Here is a 21,178-nt window from a genome sequence, read left to right on the forward strand (position 1 = left end):
CCCTCCCTCGCTCCGTCCCCCCGCGCGTGCCGCCCGCCCCGCCCCGCCCCGCCGCCCGCGGCCCCGCGCGCCGCTCCTCGCAGAGCGCCGGGCCGTGAGGGAGCGGCCGCGCCCGCCCGCCGGGTCACCTTCCCGGCCGCCGGCAGCCCCGAGCCGCCCCCGAGCCGCCGCCATCCGCCGCTGCGGGCCGTCCCCGCCCCGGGGGAGCGGGTGCCCCGGGGCATGAGCTGCGCCTCCGGGAGCGTCGTGCTCCCTGCCGGAGAGCCTCCTCGAGCCGCCGCCGCCCCGCTGGAGCTGCCGGCCGGGGCGGGGGAGGCGAGCGGGGACACCCCCGAGGAGGGCGAGGGCCGGAGGGGCGGCTCGGAGAGCGGGGCTGCCGGCGGCGACAAGCCCGAGACGCGCTCGGTGTGCAGCAGCAGCGAGAGCGGCAGCGGCGGCCACGGCGGCGGGGCCGGCCCCATCTGCAAGATCTGCTTCCAGGGCCCCGAGCAGGTGAGCACAGGCGCCGGGGGCGGGCGGGCGGCGCCCGCGCACCGCCGCACCCTCGGCTCGGGGTCGAGCCCTGTCCCTGGTGCTGATCTCGGCGGCGCTCCCCGGCTGGAATCGCCCTCCCCGGCTGCCGCTGTGCGGGCTGGTTGGGGCAAAAGCCTGGGCGAACCTGAGCCGGCGGAAAGCTTTGGGAGAATTCAGGAATTTTGCCGTGTCTGGCTCGCACGCGGGGTGTCCTCTGGCGCTCCCGCTCCCAGGTTCACCTCTGAGGGACTCTACACAGTACGAATTTCTCAGGTTTCTGTTAGACTTTAAAATGCGAGTGTTAGCTTACAGGTAATGCTGAGAAGACCTCCAAGTATCATCTCTGTCGTGACGTTATTGGGCATAATATCAGCAATGGATCTGTAACTAGAATTTTATAGCTTGTCTTGGAGTTGGAAAGAAGAGAATAGCTGATTTATATAACACAGAAACTCTGGGAGAAGTGCTTACTTACATTATTTAAGGTCCTGTCTGACAGCTGGCTAGCTGGACAGCACAGAGCTATGCTCCAAGAGTAAGGCTGTCTTGGAATTGTGACATCACACATTTCTTTCTGAGTGGTGATTTCAAATAGCTGTTGTAGAAATGTATCCAACCACTTTTGATACCTTTTGAGGTATTTGAAAGGGCTAATGGTACTGTTGTTTAATGCAAGATAATATTTCAGTTGTTTCACACAGGTACATGAACATGTGTAGACAGCTTTCTGGCTTTTCTCAGAAGAAGCAGCTAGGTATTTTTTAAGACAATTACATTTTTAAGTATTTCATAGCCAAAAATACATGCTTTTACAGATAGTGAGATAGAGACCAGGTCATTGTTACAGACCCCTAAAGATTTTGCTATTGAGTGTACATGTATGTGAAAGGTTCCTTTAAAGTTGATGTTTCTGTATTGCCTTTCCAGGGTGAATTGTTAAACCCTTGCCGCTGTGATGGCTCGGTACGATACACGCATCAGCTTTGCCTCTTAAAGTGGATAAGTGAAAGAGGGTCATGGACCTGTGAACTCTGCTGTTACAGATACCATGTTATAGCCATTAAAATGAAAAAGCCTTGTCAGGTAATTTGTTCTTTTAAAAAAAAAGTATGTCTTTTCAGTCTTTTTTTTAAACAAAATTATTCTTACTTTTACTTCCAAGGTTTTTGGAAAATGCAGCAGAAGATCCTATATGCCTAACCAGCTAGCACTTGCACCCATTTGAAGTTGGTTTTTAAGACCAGTTACATATTAAAATGTGTAGTGATTTGATTCTGTTATGTTCTTCTAGTTTTTGATTTGCTGTAGAAATGGTTTTTAGAGGTTGGTAAATTCTGTAAGTAGTTAAATCATGCTGAGATGTGACAGAAAACTTGGATCTCCCAGATTAACTTCTTAAACTTTAAAAATGTCTTTATTGTTTGTTCAAGACTCACTCAAAGGTTGATTTTGTTCTTTCTTCAACTTGGGATCCAGAGGGGAGAGGCGAAGAAAGCTTCTGTTGTCTGTGTATTCATCTACTGTAGAAATGTAAAAGGAGGGGACTTTTCAGTCTTGGCACAATTCAGAGCAGTAGAACACTCTTAAAGTTCTGTCCACCAGAAGCTGTTTCAGAAGCTGAAATGTGCAGTAGCATTTTCCAGAGCTCCATTTCAACAGCATCATTTCAGCAGATGGAAGTTAGAGCATTGTAGTGGTAGCATGTTCAGGGAGAGGTGGGGGGAGAAACTCAAAGCTCCACCAGATCTCTTAGGGAAGCCTTAATACCACTTTGCATATCAGAATTCTTTAGGGACTTTAAATTCCATCTTGGAAATTATATTTTATAACATCTGAGGAACACATTTAGTAAGATAATTGTATCTTTTTTTAGTTTTGATCCTAAGAGCTCAGAGATGATGGAGCTCTCAAAGGCCAGAGCACACAGGTCATTTTTCTGTGCCTGTATTTGATTGGAGTTTCATAGAAAAGGCATGGTTGGATGGTAATGGCAGTTGTGTGAACGTGATAAGCATTCCTTGGATACAGAATATCTGGAGTACTTGCTTACAGCTGTTCAGATTATGGGCAAGTACTTTCAGAGCCAGTGGAGTTCAATTTTTTTCCTTTATAAATTCTCAAAGGAAAGGTTTTGGTAAGCTTTCCTGGATAGAATATTTATGATGTTAAAAAGTAAATGATTTGTAAAACATTCCAGAAAATGAAGGTGGTAGATTCTGTTTCTACACAGGCATGGTTTGGCATGGGGTTTAATACTTTTGGCTTTTTTTAACCTTTTAAAAAGTCTTTATTTCTTGCATGTCCACAGCAATCTCATCCTTTTCCTAGCAAAGATTACTATAGCAATAGTTTGCAATTATAGTATCTGAAAATTGTTACAACAGCAAAGACATGACACAGTTGCCTGCAAAGAGGCATCTAGTACTATTTGAGATGTCCTAAGGTAGTCAAAATGTGTAACAGAATAGCAGATATGACAGAACTTGTGAGGGACTCTGGAACTGCAGATGGAGGCCAAGTGAATATTAAAGAACATTTGAAAAGTCATTAGACACCTATCTGTGGACAGCAGAATCAAGCCCAAGTTTGAAGAACAACTATGGAAAAGAGAAGCGAAGAAGAGTCAGTAGATGATGCAGTAGGCAACAAAGTTTGGCCAAGCTTACAAGGGAAGTAAAAAGAAACTGAAGAGACAAAAGTTAAATGCCACTCATTGCATTAGTTGTCACCGTTTTCTTCTTATTTTTTTTGGGGAGGGGGGGGCAGGAGGGAATGAAACCAGATTCATGTTTCTCATTAAATAGCTTAATTCTTTATTTATTCTTCACCCTGTCTTTCATTATTTAGGTAAGTTATTTAAGTCTGTCCTTTCTTTCAAGACAAAATAGCATACAGAAAGATTTCATAGAGTTGCCACTCAAATAATAAGTTGGACATACAATCCTGAGGTCAAATTCCTGACACCCAAAAGATCACCCGTCTCTTTGAGGAAACACAGTAGTACCTTTCTCAGTCTCCTACACAGAATATTTGTCTTGTAGTAACAGAACCTGAAAGGAAGTCTCAAACTGCAGTCATCTGTGTAATTTTATAAGGGGAATCAGTCTTAAAATGCGCTTACTCCCCATACTCTTGACTGTAATAATATTTGCTGCCTTTAGCCACTGGCTTGGCTTAAACTTTTGGACAGGTTCTGAGTCGTTTTCTACGCTACACAAATACCTCGTTTTAAGGTAACTTTTTGGTTAGTTTTAGCAAAAATCTAAGGGTAAGCCCATTTCAATACAGAAGGATTTTAAAACATCGTCAGCTGAAGTAGTGAATGTACTTAAAAGTTCCCAAAAAGTCAGGACTTCTTGCATTACATTAGATACAGTATTTGGACAGGAGTAGTTTACTCTGTCAACAACCACTAGTCTGCCTCAGTCCATCTTCCCAGAATTGTCTCTACCGGTCTTTTACTTATTAGAACTTTGTGGGCAGTGTCATAGGAGAGGAAACTGGTGCTATTAACAAAAAATGCTTTTTCTCAGGTGAATGCAGATTTGTGCCAGGTCTATGCAAGCCTGGTCTATTTACTCTCAGGTCTGTGCAGATCTACAACAGCTCTTCAGGTTTGCTTTCACCTCATGTATTTAAGGAATGTGTAGAGACTTAAGAAAGATTTTCCTTTGTTTTCAATCAGAACATTGGAATAGATGTGAATATTCCATTTAATATCTAACATGTTCTGTAGTTTCCATTGCTTCATGGAAGGCAAAGTTATCTCCAAGGGGTATATCTCCTCGGGCAGGACATTCAAGAAACAGAATATTTCTATTTTGATAGAAATTCTTCCACTGTCAGTGTTCCAGTTCCAGATTCAGCAGCTACTACATAATTCACCTTTAAGAATCTAATCCTTGAAACACATAGATTTTATTATGGGAATAAACCTTAAAACATAAACAAAACCCCAAATTAACCCATGGGCTAGCAGTGGAAGATGAGCACACAAACAAGTTGATGACATTTGATATGATGTATAACAGAGATTTGGAATTTTTTCAGTATCCCTCTTAGGATCATATCAGAAAGACGTATCTTGTACTAGTCCAATTACGAAAACACACATTCATGTTGCTGGACTTGCTCCATTGGCGGGGTGGAATTTGATCCAGTAATAGGCTGGGCTATGTTAATAACTAGGAAATTCCCTTACTGCCCCTCAAACTATAATGAGGGGAGCTGGAACAAACACTGCTTTGGGCAGGGAGTTTTGGAAGTACTTAAAAAGGAGAGAGAAACTTCAAATGTGTGACTTGGAAATTAAACTAATTTAGAATTATATTTGAGACTAACAAAAAAAGAAAAAAAGTGCAAAAAGAAATATTTTTTATTAGTTCATTATAAGGTTATAATTTGTACAGATTTCCTTCCTAAAGGAAATATATTCCTAAAAGAAGTATAAACACATTGTTTCATTTTTATTGGTGCTATGTAATTTTTATGCTGTCAGGAGATTAGTTCACTAGACTTGCACTTAAGTATGAATGTGTATTGAAGAATATCAGTGCTCTTGTGAGATTGAGAATTAATGTTTAAAAGTGGACTAGAATAATGCAAAGGTTGAGAATATATACTTTGGTACTAAAACCTGTCACTTCTATAAGTGAGTAGTAAAGATATTTAGAGAGTAGCCTTTTCTAGACTGTTAGTGTGGTCTGTCATAAAATGGTGTTACATTAGGTGTTTGATAAATCCTGTTCATTAAAACATTATATTCTGGTACTTTGGTGAAATGGACCTATTCCAAAAGTAATAGAGTAGATGGATGTGCTAATTTAAAACCTAATTGTGTGGCAGTTCAACACCTTTTCTGATATACCAGTAAAATCACAACACTTATTTAAATAAGTAAATGCTTACTTGTTAGGCCTGATTTCTTAAAATAGAAAAAAATTAAAGTGGTACCTTTTCAAAAGGTGAGGTTTCACTTTTCCAAATTTTGTTAATGTGCGTAATCCTCGCTCATTTGAGAAAGCTCACTGGCATCAACTAGATAAGCATGAGCAAAACTGCATAGCAGACTGCAAGTATGTGAATGTGTGTTACACTAAAAAGTGCAAAAGTCAAGTTCTTCAGCTACTTCAGTATGGAGGTCAGTGTCCAGACAAAATTGTAGAGTAAATGTTTAGTGAAAGTTTTTGCTAATGACTATGCTCAGCTGGATGACAGCATTAAGTTCTTCTAGGCATAACTAAAAAGGGGAAAGGGGAAAGGCTGAAATCTTCAATTATGCATTCTAAACTGCACAATGTACTAAGGACAATCTATTAATGTCTCTTCCTGTACTGAAGATCCAGAAGAATACATTGTGCTATTCCATATGTCAGTAGACAAAAAAGAACAAAAAGGATTGTTCCAATATTGGACAATTTACAAAGAAGTTTGAAACAGAGATAAGGAACAAATCTATGGTACACTAGCCCTGGTACCGAGACCCCTGGTACACTAGCCATTTCTAACTATAGTTCAGTTTTTGGCATCTCAAATGGAATGTATTTTTAGAGGCCTCTTAAAAAGAAAATAATGAAGCTTTGCAAGCACCCTTTGAATATGAAGGCACTATGCAAGGGCTGTTGGAAAATAAAATACTTGGCTGAGACAGGTATTACGAACTAAATGGAAACGAGATTCAATGCCTGAGTAGTCATTAGAAGGTAATTAATACATCAATAAATGCCTGGAAGGACTTAAAAAAATCAAATAAAGTCTTTTTAATTTCATGTAATGGAGAAGAGAGTCCATCATAGTGGAGAAAGTAGGCCAGTAACATGGTCAAAGTAGTGGAATAAAAGGAATTGTACTTGAAGCAGTTTTGTCCTTGCTGAGAAAATTACTTTTGTCATGAGCTTAAAATATGTGTTATGGTAATTGAGACATAAGACAAAAGTGATGATGAGAAATTATCTTTTACATATGAATAGACTTAGATGTGCTACATAGAAAGCACATGCAAGCTTTAGAAATATTGAGAACAGGAGGATCCAAATATATATTTAAATTTAAGATAATTCCTGATAAATTAAGGACCATTTCAAGAACAAATTCATGTTTTGGAGCGGTAAAACTACAGGGCTGGGACAGAAAATCGTAGAGATTTTAATGACCCTAATTGAATGGTAAAATCCATATAAAAAGTGGTAGAAGCAGACTAATTCTTTAGTCTTGACAGTAGAGAGAAATCTGAAACAGAAAACTAGATGTCAGTCATCAGCATAGATACAGTACCTGTACTTCTCACACTTTTTTTTTTTTTAAGCATCTTTTGGCCACTTCTAGGGAGAATTTACTAGACTGGATAGACCTTTTAATCTGATATACTCACAGTCGGCTCAGTGACTGCACTGGGTAGATGGTGATTATGATCAGTTCTAAGTATCATGCTTAATGAGTTAGGAAACAAAAGGATAGCAGAGCTGTTGGAGAGGGCAGCTGGGGTTTTTTCTGTGGTGGGAAAGGTAAAATACATTTTATGTTTACTTTCTGTTAAAGATCTGAAGGGATCTTTATGATGGAGTGGAGTGAAAAAGAGAATTGGAGTGGAGTGAAAAAGAGAATTTCACTCCCTAAATGAGGGAGTGAAAAAGAGAATTGGGTAAGCAAGTGCCAGTGGTGCAGAGTACGGAGAGTATAAAAGCAAGGACATGAACTTAAAAACAGAAATGCAAAAAATTGAAGTCATCAAAGAGAAAATTCCAATGGGATAATGAATTTCATGTTGTGTTTTCTTTGTTTTCTTGTAATTAATGCATAGAAAGACTTGGAAATAAAAGGAGTAGAGAACGGGCAAATAAAGGTGGTAAAAAGGTGTGGAGACAGAAGTCAGTTTAGCTTGAGAAAAACATTTGGTTGGCCATTCAGATGAGAGAGCACATTTTTCACAGAGCAAGTAAGCAGGCCACTGGTGCACTGCTAGCACACTAGGAGCTGAATATTTGGCTGCTAGCATACAGAGCTGAAGGAGTGCAAAGTGGACATTACAGTGGAAAAGAAGAAAAAAGCTTTAGAAACTTTAGAAAAATGGATCTAATTGATAATTAATGACAGGTGAGAGAGAAGAGGGGATGGAACAATATCATAAGTACCAATGATCTGAAAGTCATGAAAAAATAAAGAACAGTAGTTGAACAAAGGAACTGATTCTATCATCACAGTGAGAGTTGGGTAGGGATAGAGAAGAACTAATAACAAAATACTAGATATTGACTTTGATATTCCTTTGAAGCATATTTGTAAGTTATGAGAAGAAATTAAATTCATCTTAAGAGGTCAGAGGACACATCAAATGGGAGGTGAAGCCATCAGGAAGAAATATGGGGGATTACAGAGAAAATCAAACAGTTAAACAGTTCTGTCAGACTTCTAAGTATATTCTAAGGTAATCAAGTAAAATACAAAATAAAAAAAGCAGGTCATACTTTAAAAAAATAATAGCCTTAAAAGTATGTGGGTGTGTGCCCTTCATACATTACACTTTTATTTTCTGTAGCTTATTAAAATTCAATTGCTTTCTGTTTTTATTTTGTGAGATGTGTAGATTGTGCTCAAGGCAGTTTGACTGCTAGAATACTGTGAAAAAAACAGTGCACTGTAAGCTGTGAATGGTTCTTGGAAATCATTTTTTAATTACAAGTGTCCTACTGATTTAGTGATAAGACATATAATGTAGATTTAAAGAATGGCATTATCTTGTTATATTGAATAGTGGGTTAAATATTTCAAGGAAAAAAAGTTAGATTCCTTCAGCCTATGATTTTCATGGGGCAGAATGACTTGCATGAGATACAGAGGCAGGTTGTTTTTCAGAGGAAATATATCCAATTACAGTTGTTGCTGGAAATATAAGCATAAATTACATATTTGCAAGAGGCTTCATTATAAAAAAACATCCAAAAGTAGAAAAGGATGTCAGTGGGAATCAGGGTTGCTACATATATATGTGCTGCCATTTGAAATGCTAAGAATAACAATGCAAGGCTTAAGATATGGTGTCAGACCTGCATTCACAAACCTTTGTATTACTGGGTTTTTTTGTCATTTTCTGTGCTTGGGTGTTTTCCCAATGGTTTGATCTGCTAGAAGTTTGTGTAGTGATCAAAGATTTCTGAGTTTTCACAATACAAATTTTTGTCTTTTTGTCATATGTCAAAAATCCTGATTATTTAAGTCTTTAATTCCTATCAACAGAGATTAGTGGAAAAATACTGAAACCAAGAAGTGGTTGTTTCAGCAGGCTTCTTCTATTTTTTAATATGAAAAATTGTTAATACATGATGGTGTACTGCTTTCATACCGTGTGTCCATGATTCCTTACCTTATGCCAATTTGGCAGTGCAAGTAGCCTGCTCTGAGCACCAAGTACTGTCAATACATGCTGACTTCTCTACCAGTCTGTGTTAACTCTGAAGTGTCCATGTACTGTTATCCACAACGGAAACTTGTCAAAGAAGATTTTATTAAATTAATTTTGAAATTTATTTTTAATACTTCTTGGTTTTGAATGATGGTCCATTCTCACTGAAGTCTTCAGCACTTCATCCCAATGACTGGCAGTCATGCCAACTTACTTCTTTCTTAATTTGCTGTACTGGGGAGACAGCTTTTGTACCTATTGCACTTGTATTTTAAAAAATTTTTTGTCCCATGTATAGATTCAAATTGGATGTTTGATATTCACTCTGAAGACTCTTTCTTATTGCTTCAGCAGTGTGCAGAGAATAGCCCCTGCCTGCTTTTGTGGCTACAGTGCAACGGTGAAGGAACACTTTGACCTCACTTCCTTTGAAGTACTTGTCTGAGTCAGAGCACCCTCATTGTGCGTTTTGCCTGCATGACTCTTTTGCCATGGGGTTCTTTGCTTCTTTTTAAAATTTATTTCAACTTTCCTTTTTATTTACTTTTATTTCTTCTTTTATTTTTCTTCTTCTTTTGTTTACATTTCAATGAAGCTTGTGGAGAATGAGTATTCTCATTCTTGGCCACATGCTGTTTCCTTACTCCCTACTCTATTAGTGTGTATGTGTCCCATTTTTGCATATTTTTCTGGCAGTGTCTTCCCTTCAGGACAGCATTAAACTTTGCCAGTTCTGTGATGACTATATTCCCAGTACAGGAATATACCATATTGTTACCCTCACAAGCCATATTAGTGGATGGGGGCTATTTCCTAAGCTAAGGCTCATTTTTCTCATCTTTCATGGCTAAAGAACAGATATAATAAAATAATTTCTTAGCAGTTTCACATAGTCATGTACCTTGCCATCAAGATCAAATGCTAGCTAGCTTTATGTACATTTAACTGCTCTCCTAACACTGGAAGCATATTATTCCAAGCACTACAAATATTTTGGATAAAGCAAATTCCGTGACACTGGCAGCCAGAAATCTGAAGACAATGAGAGTAAACTTCAGTATGCCTTCTCTTTTTTCATGCTAAGGAGGCTCCCTCTGCTCCATGGGCAGAAACAGACAGACTGAGAGTCTACATCTTAATGGAACACTTTATGTATCTCATCGCTTTATCTGAGCAATCTACAATTTACAATCTACTAGAGCTTGTGGCTACTCCCAGAACATTGTGTTCCTCCTTGAATGACTAAAGTCCGCATCTGTTTCAGGGCTACTCTTTCATAGGAGTAGAGCAGTTGGACAAATTTTAGTTGAAGGAATGGGTGTAACAGCTGATGTGAGCTCCCTGAGTCACATCAGAATAACAGAAATAGAATATGGGAGACTCACACTTTCATCCTTCTCCTGCACCTGCAGCACTGTTCCTCTACATAGGCGCTGTTTTTAGAGACCATAAAAATCATTGTAAGCTCAAATCATTCGATGTCACCTCCCAAAAAGGATACTTTGATTGTATTTGAATGTACAAGCTGACCTAAAATCCTCCTGAGACTTAATAAAGAGGGTCACTTCCTCCTCACCCACCATTTACAGAGTCCTGCATATCATCTCATTGCCTTCTGGATGCTTGCACCAAATAGAAATTAGATGAATAACAGATGCTTTTCTGATATCTGTCAAACTTACAAAAAAAGATCTTCATATACTCCACTACCCAGTGTAAACAGAGGGACCTTCAAATACATCTTGTAGAATTGCATTCAGGGGTGCATCATCGCTCTCTACAACTACCTGAAAGGAGGTGGTGGTGAGGTGGTTTGGCCTCTACTCCCAAGTGAAGAACAGGCAATAGGACAAGAGGAAATGGCCTCAAGTTGTGGGAAACAGCCCGGGGAGGTTTTGATTTGAGATTACCAAAAATTGCTTCATTGAAATGGTGGTCAGGCATTGAAACAGACTGCCCAGGGAAATGGTGAAATCATCATGTCTGGAAGTGTTCAAAAGGCATGTGGATGTGGCACTTGGGAATATGGTTTAGTGCTGAAAGGAATTGTGCTAGGTCAATGGTTGGACTTGATGATATTAGAAATCTTTAGCAACTTTAAAATTCTATGATCCTATAATCTCTGGGATTTCAAAATTCTCTACTTCTACTGCCCTTTCCTTCTTATAGCCTTGGTTAAAAATCTAGAAAATATGTGAAATTGCTGTTGGTTCTATGGAAATGTGCCTAGTTCAGAGTTTCTCCACTGAGAATTGATGCCATGTACCTGACTGTGTTCAGAAATTTGTGGAAAATCTATTGTGCGTTCAGTGGGAAGTGGCTGCTGGAATTTTAAAAGCTGCTCTTTCCTCTGGGCCTTACCCTCCTGCTTTTGTAGATGTCACTGATACAAATGCTGTGAACTTAGCTCCAGCAATTAAACCTAGAAGATCTATGGACTTCAGTCTTCTAGTCTAGATTGTTTTAGAATAGAAAGAAGTTTCAGTACTTCAAGTACTTCCAGATGTCTTGGTGGTCATCATGTGACACAAGTGAGTCTTTGTCTTCATTGTACAACTCTCATGCATCAGGTCCTCAAGATAACCTTCTAAGTTCTTCCTTCCTTGTTTGGGTTCAGAGATACAGGCTTCCAACCTGTTTACTTAAAAATAATCTAGAATTTCTGCAGTGCTATATCCTATAATCCTGCATTAGCATATCTGAAGTGTGAATAAGAAGCCATGTCTCTGTCCCAGGGTCACTTTCTCTGTTTTCATCACCACTTCTCTGGGCAACCTGTTCCAGTGTCTCACCTCTCTCACTGCAAAGAATTTTTTCCTAATATCTAATCTAAACCTACTCTCTTTTAGTTTAAAGTTGCTAAACCTCATCCTATCACTATGCTCCCCAATAAAGGCTCTCTCCCTGTCTTTCCTGTTGTTCCTCTTGTAGGGGAAGAGAGTTTTGTAAAATATGTTTTATGATAAGAAAAAGAAAATTCTTTAGAAACCTAACTTTTATTTACAAACTCAAGTTCATGCATGAATTTGCATGCCTCCAAAGAGATGGTTAATTTGCACATCTCATGTTTATTTTCATTACTAAAGGAAAAGCACTTTCAGAAAACTCCTGTATGTGCGGAAGAGAGCAATCCAGCTGTTCAGACTGACTGTGGCCATCATCATTTCTGAAGGATGTGGGTCCAAAGTCGCAGCTACTTAACTTCCTGCTGGAGGATTCCACCACTGGACTTGGTTATCTTGTTGGTTGAGAGTCTGGGCTGCTTCATTTTGGTGGACCATGATCAGGCATTCACGAAGTGGCATTTTAAAAGCTCTTCTATTGGAAAGTTGCTTAGGCTTGTTTTCACAGTCACTAAAATAGCAACTTTTCCTGTTCAACACCTCATTCCAAGTTCCCTGACTGGAGAAATGATGCATTCCTTCATCTCTCTTGTCCCTTAGAATCCTCTATGAGTTAAGGCTAATACAAGAGAAACAGTTCTCTTCCATACAGCATAGCAAAAAACAGTCTGATGTCAGTATAATGGCAATTTAAATGATTTTTTTTTTTGGTATAGTTTATGGTAGTGATTCACAGTCAGTTTTCTGTAATTCAGAGTTGGATCTGCATAAGTTACTAAGTCAGTCAGGCCTGACTGGACAAACATACCTGAAGAAGAGTATTAGGTCCTCTCTTTACTAGATGTCTAAGCCATTTACCTCTTTGAGCCATGAGATCTTACACTACCTGTTTCACAGCCCTGAAACGTGTTCCATTACCTCTGTCTGCGGTCAGAGGAGACTTAAACACTCTGCACTTTCTCAGCTCACAGGCTTGGTATTTAACCAGAGTCTAAGGAGTAGGTGAAAATTCCATCTGAGATGGAGATGCTTCCCTGCTTTTTCATTAGACATCATCCATGTAAGGATGAATTGCCCACAAACTCCGGAAATCAATAAATTTTTGTCTGACTACAGTGGCAGAACCAGGGCCTATTGAAGATCTACTTCCCTGTTTCTATCCATTCAGAGAGGTGAAAAAGAATCATAGGATAATAGAATGGTTTGGGTTGGAAGCGACCTTAAAGACCCTGTAGTTCCAATCCTCCATGCCATGGGCAGGAATGCCACGGGCAGGAATGCCACTTGGTAGATGAGGTTGCTTAGGATCCCATCTAACCAGGCCTTCAACCAGTGCTTCACCACCCTCTGAATAAAGAATTTCTTCCTAATTGCTTTCATTTTTTTTCAAGTGGCTAGCAAGTTGTTTCAGGGCTTATATGCTAGGGGACCCCTAAGGTGTTCGTTCTTCTAAGAGTGTCCTAAATTAGTTTAATCAGAGCTCAACTGTTACTGTTATTATTGTTAAGGAATCCAGAAACTGTGCTGACTGTAAGGTGGAACAATCTTATGAGCTTCTGTTCTGAAAAGAAGACCATCATATGTAATAAAAATGTAAAGAGGGGACTATTGTCTAGAACCAACAAAATGTGAATGTGTCTATAGTAATAAACTTAAAAAATGACAATTGCAGAACAGTAAGTGGTTTTTCCATAAATGTATTTTCCATATTAATAGCATGTACTTATCTTTCATTCTTTTTGGTGCTTTTGGTCTTTGAGAGAAATTGATGGCATTTTTATTTTATGTCTGTGTTTTTACTGCAAGAGATAGTACATAGGTTATATGTAAGCCATATAAGCACCATCAAGCCAAGAACAATTTATAGCTTGGGAATTTTCAAACACAGTGATATGAATGGATATTACAGTTTTTGGTATTGCAACCATTGCTTCTTGAAGCAATATGATTGTTGACATAGAGTGTAACAAGTTAGACAGCTGGAAATTTTCAGAAGCATATTGTGCAATTTAATTTAATTACACCAAGGCATTTCAGACATATTCATGATATGGTTAGAGAGAAATAGAGAGTATCTGGTATAGTGTATATAACAAAGGCAGCTATTCTGTTTTTACACAGATAGAGCTCTAGTATTATATGATATGTAGTATCTAAATTGCCACTCTCTGTAATTAAGCACTACAGCTTATATGTTTTTATAAAAATGGAATCTTGTAAGTAAGTGAGTGATCAAAACCATGGCTACTCAAACTATTAGAAAAAAATTTGTATTGATTCAAACAGCACCTACACAGTGTGTAGTTGTGATTATTTAGCAGTACCTGAAAAAACTAATGCAATTGACTGCTAAAATTTTGCTGTGTAATATATATTTAAATAACAACCTAATAAAACCCCCTTATTATGCCAATATTAATTAAATTAATGAAATTATTAAATTTTTAATTAATAATTAAATTAAATTATTAATAAATTATTAAATAAATTAATTAAAACTGTAATGAATCATTATACTAATTCTTATAAATGTATTATGCATATTTTTAAAGCCTTTTAGTTATTATACATTATGTGTGATATATTAATTAATAATTTACTTAATTCTTCCACTAGGCCAAATTTTCAAGCAGTATATTATTTACCATATTCATTTGTACACTCTAAAATTCTATAATTATGACTAATTTCTCTTTAACTGAAGACTTATTGCTAATTTAATTCACTACAAAATCAGTCTAAGTGATTTATTAATTTAAGCAATTACATTCAAATTGACTTACAAAGCAGACTCTGCCAGATTTCATACAACCCAGAACCCAGGATTGTCTTCTTCATGATTACATGCTATATAATAGCTTGGTACTCTTGCCATTCTGCCTTCTAACCTTCATCCAAGATACTCATTATCTTACTTGGGGATTAGACAAGGCAGCAACCCGAACTCAGGACATGTTTCTTGAGTCATTTCGTTGCCCTTGAAATCTGAACTTCTCTTTGTTTCACATCTTAAAAAGAAACACATGAAATCAGGATTGCTTCTTCTCTCATGAGCATCTTCCAGATTTTCATATGAAAATTCTGGTTGCAGTCTGTGAATTAGTTTTTGCTGAGGGCCAAAAGGAGCAGAGGCCAGTATTTGTACTCAGTGGATTTCTGGTGAGGTTGTATCTTGCAGGGCTGAAAGACATCACTGCCATATAGCAACTGGAAGAAGTCTGAATAGGGAAGGTGCATCTTCCTAACTAAAGGTGGGGAGTTGCTTTGTTCCTGAACTGTTGTTCAACTATTGTGACTAGTGCTGCTGCAGGATGCAGGGAAATCCAGCAACAATACATGATGATGTTATTTGATTGCATGTCTTTGGATTCACAGAGTGTCTGCAAGCAGATAGTGGGAAGCAGTAATTATGATGTACTTTAAACAAAATTATGCTTTACAACTAGACTCTACTTATCCAATCAAATGTGTTTGTGCATCTACATTCTGAGGGTCCTCTTCCAGTCTTCTTTCAGTGAACGGAAACTTTGAACTCTGAATTTCCAATTGCATGGAATTTCTTTCACTTTCATATAATTTCTATGGTTCTTTTCCATTAAAGCCTTTCCATGGCTTCTTTTCCTGCATCCAGAGCCCACTGAAATATGCCAGTGTCAGAAATAGTTCCTAACACTTTCTTTGTACCATACTAAAATCATTTCCCTACGTATCCCTAAGGAGATGATGTGAATAGAGTAATCAATTTCATTTGCTTTTCCTTTGGTTCAGTGAACATGTATGTATTGTACAGGAACTGGAAGTGTTCCAATAAATTACTTGGAGAAAGTTCTACTTTTGAATATCCTGAATAACACAAAAATCTGTTATTAAATAGTATCCTTAGAGGTGAACGTTTAAAACCTTGCTTTAACTCACCTGAACAATGGGTTTGAGGCAAGGTTCTCATAAGGGAATGGACCAGACATTAAGGTATAGAATATTCTCAAATAAACTCTCCATGATTCCTTTTGCATGGGTTGTAAAAATTATTTAATTATTCATAGGGTCAAAAAGACAGAGAAAGAGTAGCCAGCACTTTCGGAAAGTCTAGCTAGCAAATTAAGTGTGAGTAGCCAGAATTAATACTTAAATACATTCAACATGGAAGACAAGAAGGCATCAACAGAAATGTATAGTGACTGTCTAGTGACTGTATAGTGACTAGAGTCCAGGGTATTTTTGTAGAAGAGGCTTGATCTGGCCCTCCATGCTGAGCAATTTCTTACATATATTTGGTGACTGCATCAATATCATCATGAACTGCAAAATCTGAGCCTCATGCTCAGCATTTTTTTTAAATTTAAAAGTTGTCAATAGTTTTAGCTAGAATTTACAGATAGTTCTTTTCCCAGGAGAGAAGAAAAAAGCAAATCCAGAACCTTTTCTGATACTGTCTATTCGTGTTGAAAAAGTAAAATGCAGAACTGTATATACAACCGTGGTTAACTCTCCAAAGTGACTACATGGCATGAAAATTGTTGATACCTCCTTCATATCACTTATTTATGATCTTGCTGAGGTTTATTTCCTCGGTGCAATTATACTGAATGTTTTTTCTCTTCCTGGAAGTGTTCTTCCAGGAATGTGGACCTGACGGTAACAGGACAGCCTATGTTTGAGCTAAGCTGTCAGCATCACTTTGCAGATCATCTTTGGGTTGCAGAGACTGCAACAACCATGGCAGGCTTTAATTTCCTCCAGTCATTAATATTTAATTTTCACATAATGCTATCAAAAGTACAGTAGGTTGTAATGAAATTCAATATTTCCAAATCAGCTGCCAGAGAAATTGAACAGTTCCTACTTTACAGTAGGAATACTATTTATTCACATAGAATGGTAATTTCATTTTCACCAAATATACACCTCCATGGAATGTGCAAAATACCAATGAGCTAAATGCCAGTAAACTAAACGTAGTTAGTTTGAGTCTCATAGGAGTTAAAAGTTAACTTGAGAATAATTTACCTAACCGTACATGTTTCTTATTTCCTTCAGGAACCCTCCTAGACTGTGTCCTCTTTGCTGTGTTGTATATCAGCAGATACCTGTTCTTTTTTGTTGTAGTCCCCCATGAGAACAAGAGCTAGCAAGCATGAAACTTCTCCCAGCTTCCTACAGAATACTTCATTTGTGTCTACATCCTCCTTGGATGGCCTGTAACAAACTCCCACCAGGATGTCTGCCTCGTCGCCCTTCCCCCGAATCTTTATCCATAAATGCTCAACTCTATCGGCACCATCATTAAGCTCTAGACAATCATGACACTCCTAACGTTCAGGGCTACTTTGCCAGCTCTCCTTCCTTGCCTATCCCTTCTGAAGATTTTGCAGCCATCCATTGCAGCACCCCAGTTGTGCAAATCAACCCACCATGTTTCCATGATGTCACCGTTTTCCTGCTGCCCAATGGCTTCCAGCTTCTCCTGTTTGTTGCCCATGTCACATGCATTGGTGTGGATGCACTTCAGCTGGGCTATTGATCCTACCACCTTTTTGTGGGGAGAAGCCCTAATTCCTACATGACCATTCTCAGGTGTTTCTCTGCTTTCTAATGTATGTTTCCTTTTCAACTTGTGCTGTTGCTGACATATACAGGTCTTTATTCCTGCATTACTGAGATGGCGGACCAAAGGACCTTCATAGCACTCTGCCTCTCCAACACTTGTGTGCCTCCCTCAGGCTGATCTCTAGTGAACATGGCTTTATCCCTTTTCCCTTCAAGTTTAGTCTAAAGCTCTTTCAGTGAGCCCTGAAAACTCCTGTGCAAAGATCCTTTTCCTGCTTTGCGACAGGTACACCCTGTCTGTCATCACAAGCTCAACACCATGTAAATTGACCCATGATTAAAAAACCCAAAATTCTGCAGGGAGGGAGTTGCAGAGATTTGCCTGCTGCGTTCAGCAGGAGTTTGTCACCATTGTCCCCTGTCATTTAGGTCACTGCATTGGACAGAGGATAGGGAATCCTCCATATCATTCATTCTGTCTGCCCTTTTGTGCCTGTCCCAGGGAAGGTAGTTGAACTCTTTTTTGCTTTTTCTTTCTTACTCCGATATTCCTCACCCTGCTTGCCTGCCTCTTTTCTGTCAGTACGAAGAGAAGCTCCTCTGCCTGGGCATGCCTCCCACAGGCACGCTCACTCCTGCTGGCCCCTACTGCCACAAGAGCAGGGCACACTCTGCAGCCTGGCACCAGGGTGTCAGTGTATTCCACTGGAGCTCTGCCTGGGTAGCTGCCTCGGCTGGTCACACAGTCTTGCCTAATTCCTTTCATTATTTTAGCTGTCAGCAAAAAATAGATAGTGAAGATTTGTCAGAGAAAGAATAATGTAAGACTAATGTAGTTGACATCACAGCTCTGCTTGTGGTCTCAGATCCCAATTCTAACATAATTTTAAAAATTGTAAGATAAAAGGTTGAACTGTTCTACTTAGTAAGTAGTAAGATTTTGAGAGATGAATGTAATAGAATGTGAAGATTTTGTAGATTGACTAGGATGTCCAAGCTTCTGGACAGCCAGAAATCCAAGGTGCACGCAGGGTAGGTGTAGATGTTCAATCAGTTGTGTACATGCAGTAAGTCAACACTTCCAGGAACTGTCAACTAAATTGCTTGAGCAGTGCACAGATGGACGGGATCTGCACGGTAAATGTCATGTTTTCAAAATGTCCCAAAGTAAAATAGTGGTGCAGCCTTCCAAGCTGATGGAGAAATTACATACAGCCCAAACTATCTGTATTGATGAACTCTCTGGCAGATGAAAAGATAATGGGCATCATGACTCCAGGCACTCAATGTGTTAATAATGTATCAAAATAGGCAGCCACTAATGGTGTGCTGCAATTTTTTGTGACATTGATTCTTTTAAGAAAAAGTCATAAAAACAGAAGCCTATAGCTAAAAATGACATTTCTAATGTTTTTGTGTGTGTGTGCTCAAAACTACGCATTCTCTGTCCAGACTGGTCAGTAAATTAACTATCATTGTATACTGAATCATGTAGGCAGTGTGTGCTTACTGCAAAACATTTTAGAAATCCTAATTATCTAAGCACATAGACTACCAACAAGATAAAGTAAGGAACAGCCATTTAAAAAATGATATGTTGAACTTAAATCTGTGTGTTCTTTTGCTTCTCTATAAGTTTTATTCATATGTACGCAGATTACAAATCCTGTACTGGATAATGTATGACACCAGGAAAGAACTTTTTCTTGTAAGAATTAGTTCTAGCAATTAGAGCAATCTAACAAAAGGTTTTTGAGGTTATATATTTGGTATGTTTTCAGGTTAATCTTGTTATGTTACAGTAGATCACAGCCAGGCATTATTGTTACTGGTATGTAAAATATTCCTTCCAGAATGAGTGAAGGGATTGAGAGGTTTCTGTCAGCAGTGCCCATAATGAACTCTGTTTCTGAGTGAACAGAGTGGGATAACCCCCTAACAGCTCCTTAAGGAATTTTGGTGGATTATAAATTGGTACAGCTGATACGCATTTCAGTAGCCATAAAGAAATTCCATATGTTCTTTATTGAGGATGTAGGAAAACCTGTTGTTTCTTTGCATTTTTAATGCAAAGTATTCTAGGTACAAGCACAGTATCAGTTCTTTTGAGATAATTTTTCTCCCATATATTATACCATAATCAATTGGTTTCTACAAGGCATTATTAAAACAAAGCCAAGTTAATATTGATTTATCTCAAAAATGACAGACCTTTGAATATTTTATCCACGTTTATGTTAGTAAGGACATGCATATAACTGTATTGACTTTATTCTTTAACAATTTTTCCATCAAAGTAATACATTTCCTTCAACTTCTGAAAGTCTCAACCTCAAAAATAAGGAATTATTTCCTTATATTTGTATTTTTCTTTGACAGAAACCTTAGAAGAAAAGAGGAGCAATATTTCTGGGGTCAGAATTTGAACTCTAGAGTACCATTAATGTATTATACTCCCAAATGATTTATCAGGGAATGACCAGTGGTAAATAAAAGTTTAAAAGAACCAAATATAATGAAGTGTCAGTAGAAGTAAAAGTCTAGAAAGTTTTCAAGGGCAGAAAGTATTACATTAAAATCAGAAGCATTAATTATATTTTGTTTAAAACACCATTTTCAATGGAAGTTTTTGCCATCATTGTAAATTAAAATAAAATGCTTTTTTCATGGGCAACTGAGATGGCATGCTACATTATACCACTACATATATTATCAGAGGGAATATGAAATGGGATTTTCATAGAAATTTGAAATAATTTTAAATTTTATTCTTAATAGTTTATAATAATTCTATAATAGTTTATAATAATTTTATTATAATATTTATAGAATTATATTATAGATATATTACATGTAATATAATATATATTATAATTATTATGTAAAATTTATAAGCATTTGTAAAATCTCATAAATGAGGTTTTCAAAATTATTATATCTGAAACCTACAGTATTATTATAGCTATCAAGATACAAAATATTTCACATTTCTTTCTAATTGTTGAGCAAAAATGACAACCTTTCTCGTAATACTTTTTTTAGGGTCATCTACTTTACAGAAGCTGACACTAAAATCCTATCTAGATCTTTCCTAACTTGGCAAAATGTTTAGCTAAAATAACTGTTACAGATTGTGGAATGTATAGTCAGCAAATAGGAAAAATTAGAAGTCATCAAATTAGAAAGTCATAATATTATTTGAAGTCATGAATGATTAAAATTTTAGAAGCAAGTTATATGAAGAAAATGAGAAAAACACTAGTGGAAATAATGGATTTAAGTCATGACACATGAATAATATGATCATTTAATTTACAATGTTAAATAATTGTCTGTTTTGCTCTGAATGCAATTTCTCAACATACTATCACTGAATAATTTTTATTATTTTGTGACCTCATAAGCCATTAATTTGACATTAAAAGATGAAGTGATTATAACAGAACAGTGAATACAATAAGGAAAATAACTGTGAGAAATCAAAGAAAGTTTACCTGACTTTGATGCTATGCTATGATAGGAATCTTACTCTTAGAAGGAGCTTTCTTTTCCTGGCTTTCTTTCAGTTGTATTCTCACACGTGTTAGCCATGTTGTGAGTGAGACTTCCGGCACAAGCAGATGGTGTGACCACAACTCCAGTTCCTCTTCACAAGCCTTGTAATGAATGCAAAGCAACTGAAAAATAGAGTCCTGTGCAGTCCATCTCATTGTCTAATGGCTAATGCTGGCCATGTTTAAGAAAGGACTGAACATTCCAAGCATATCAACATGTGAATAACATCATAACTACAGAATATCACCTTCATTATGTGACAAATACACCTGTCCCAGTAACATCTGCTTGCCTTTTTATAATTTCTACCCAAACTCAGTCA

At 37.9% G+C, this 21,178-nt stretch overlaps 1 protein-coding gene across 1 annotated transcript in view; it reads left to right on the plus strand.

The window, feature by feature from the left end:
* The first annotated feature begins 222 nt into the window (after nt 1-222).
* MARCHF11 (membrane associated ring-CH-type finger 11) overlaps nt 223-21,178 on the plus strand; it is a 32,402-nt gene continuing 11,446 nt past the window's right edge. The window contains exons 1-2 of the mRNA XM_066545627.1: nt 223-492; nt 1,441-1,596. Coding sequence (XP_066401724.1) covers nt 223-492; nt 1,441-1,596 — 426 coding nt within the window. The remainder of the gene's footprint in view (nt 493-1,440; nt 1,597-21,178) is intronic.

The sequence above is a fragment of the Molothrus aeneus genome, chromosome 1, assembly GCF_037042795.1.
Source record: "Molothrus aeneus isolate 106 chromosome 1, BPBGC_Maene_1.0, whole genome shotgun sequence".
Taxonomy (NCBI): Eukaryota; Metazoa; Chordata; class Aves; order Passeriformes; family Icteridae; genus Molothrus; species Molothrus aeneus.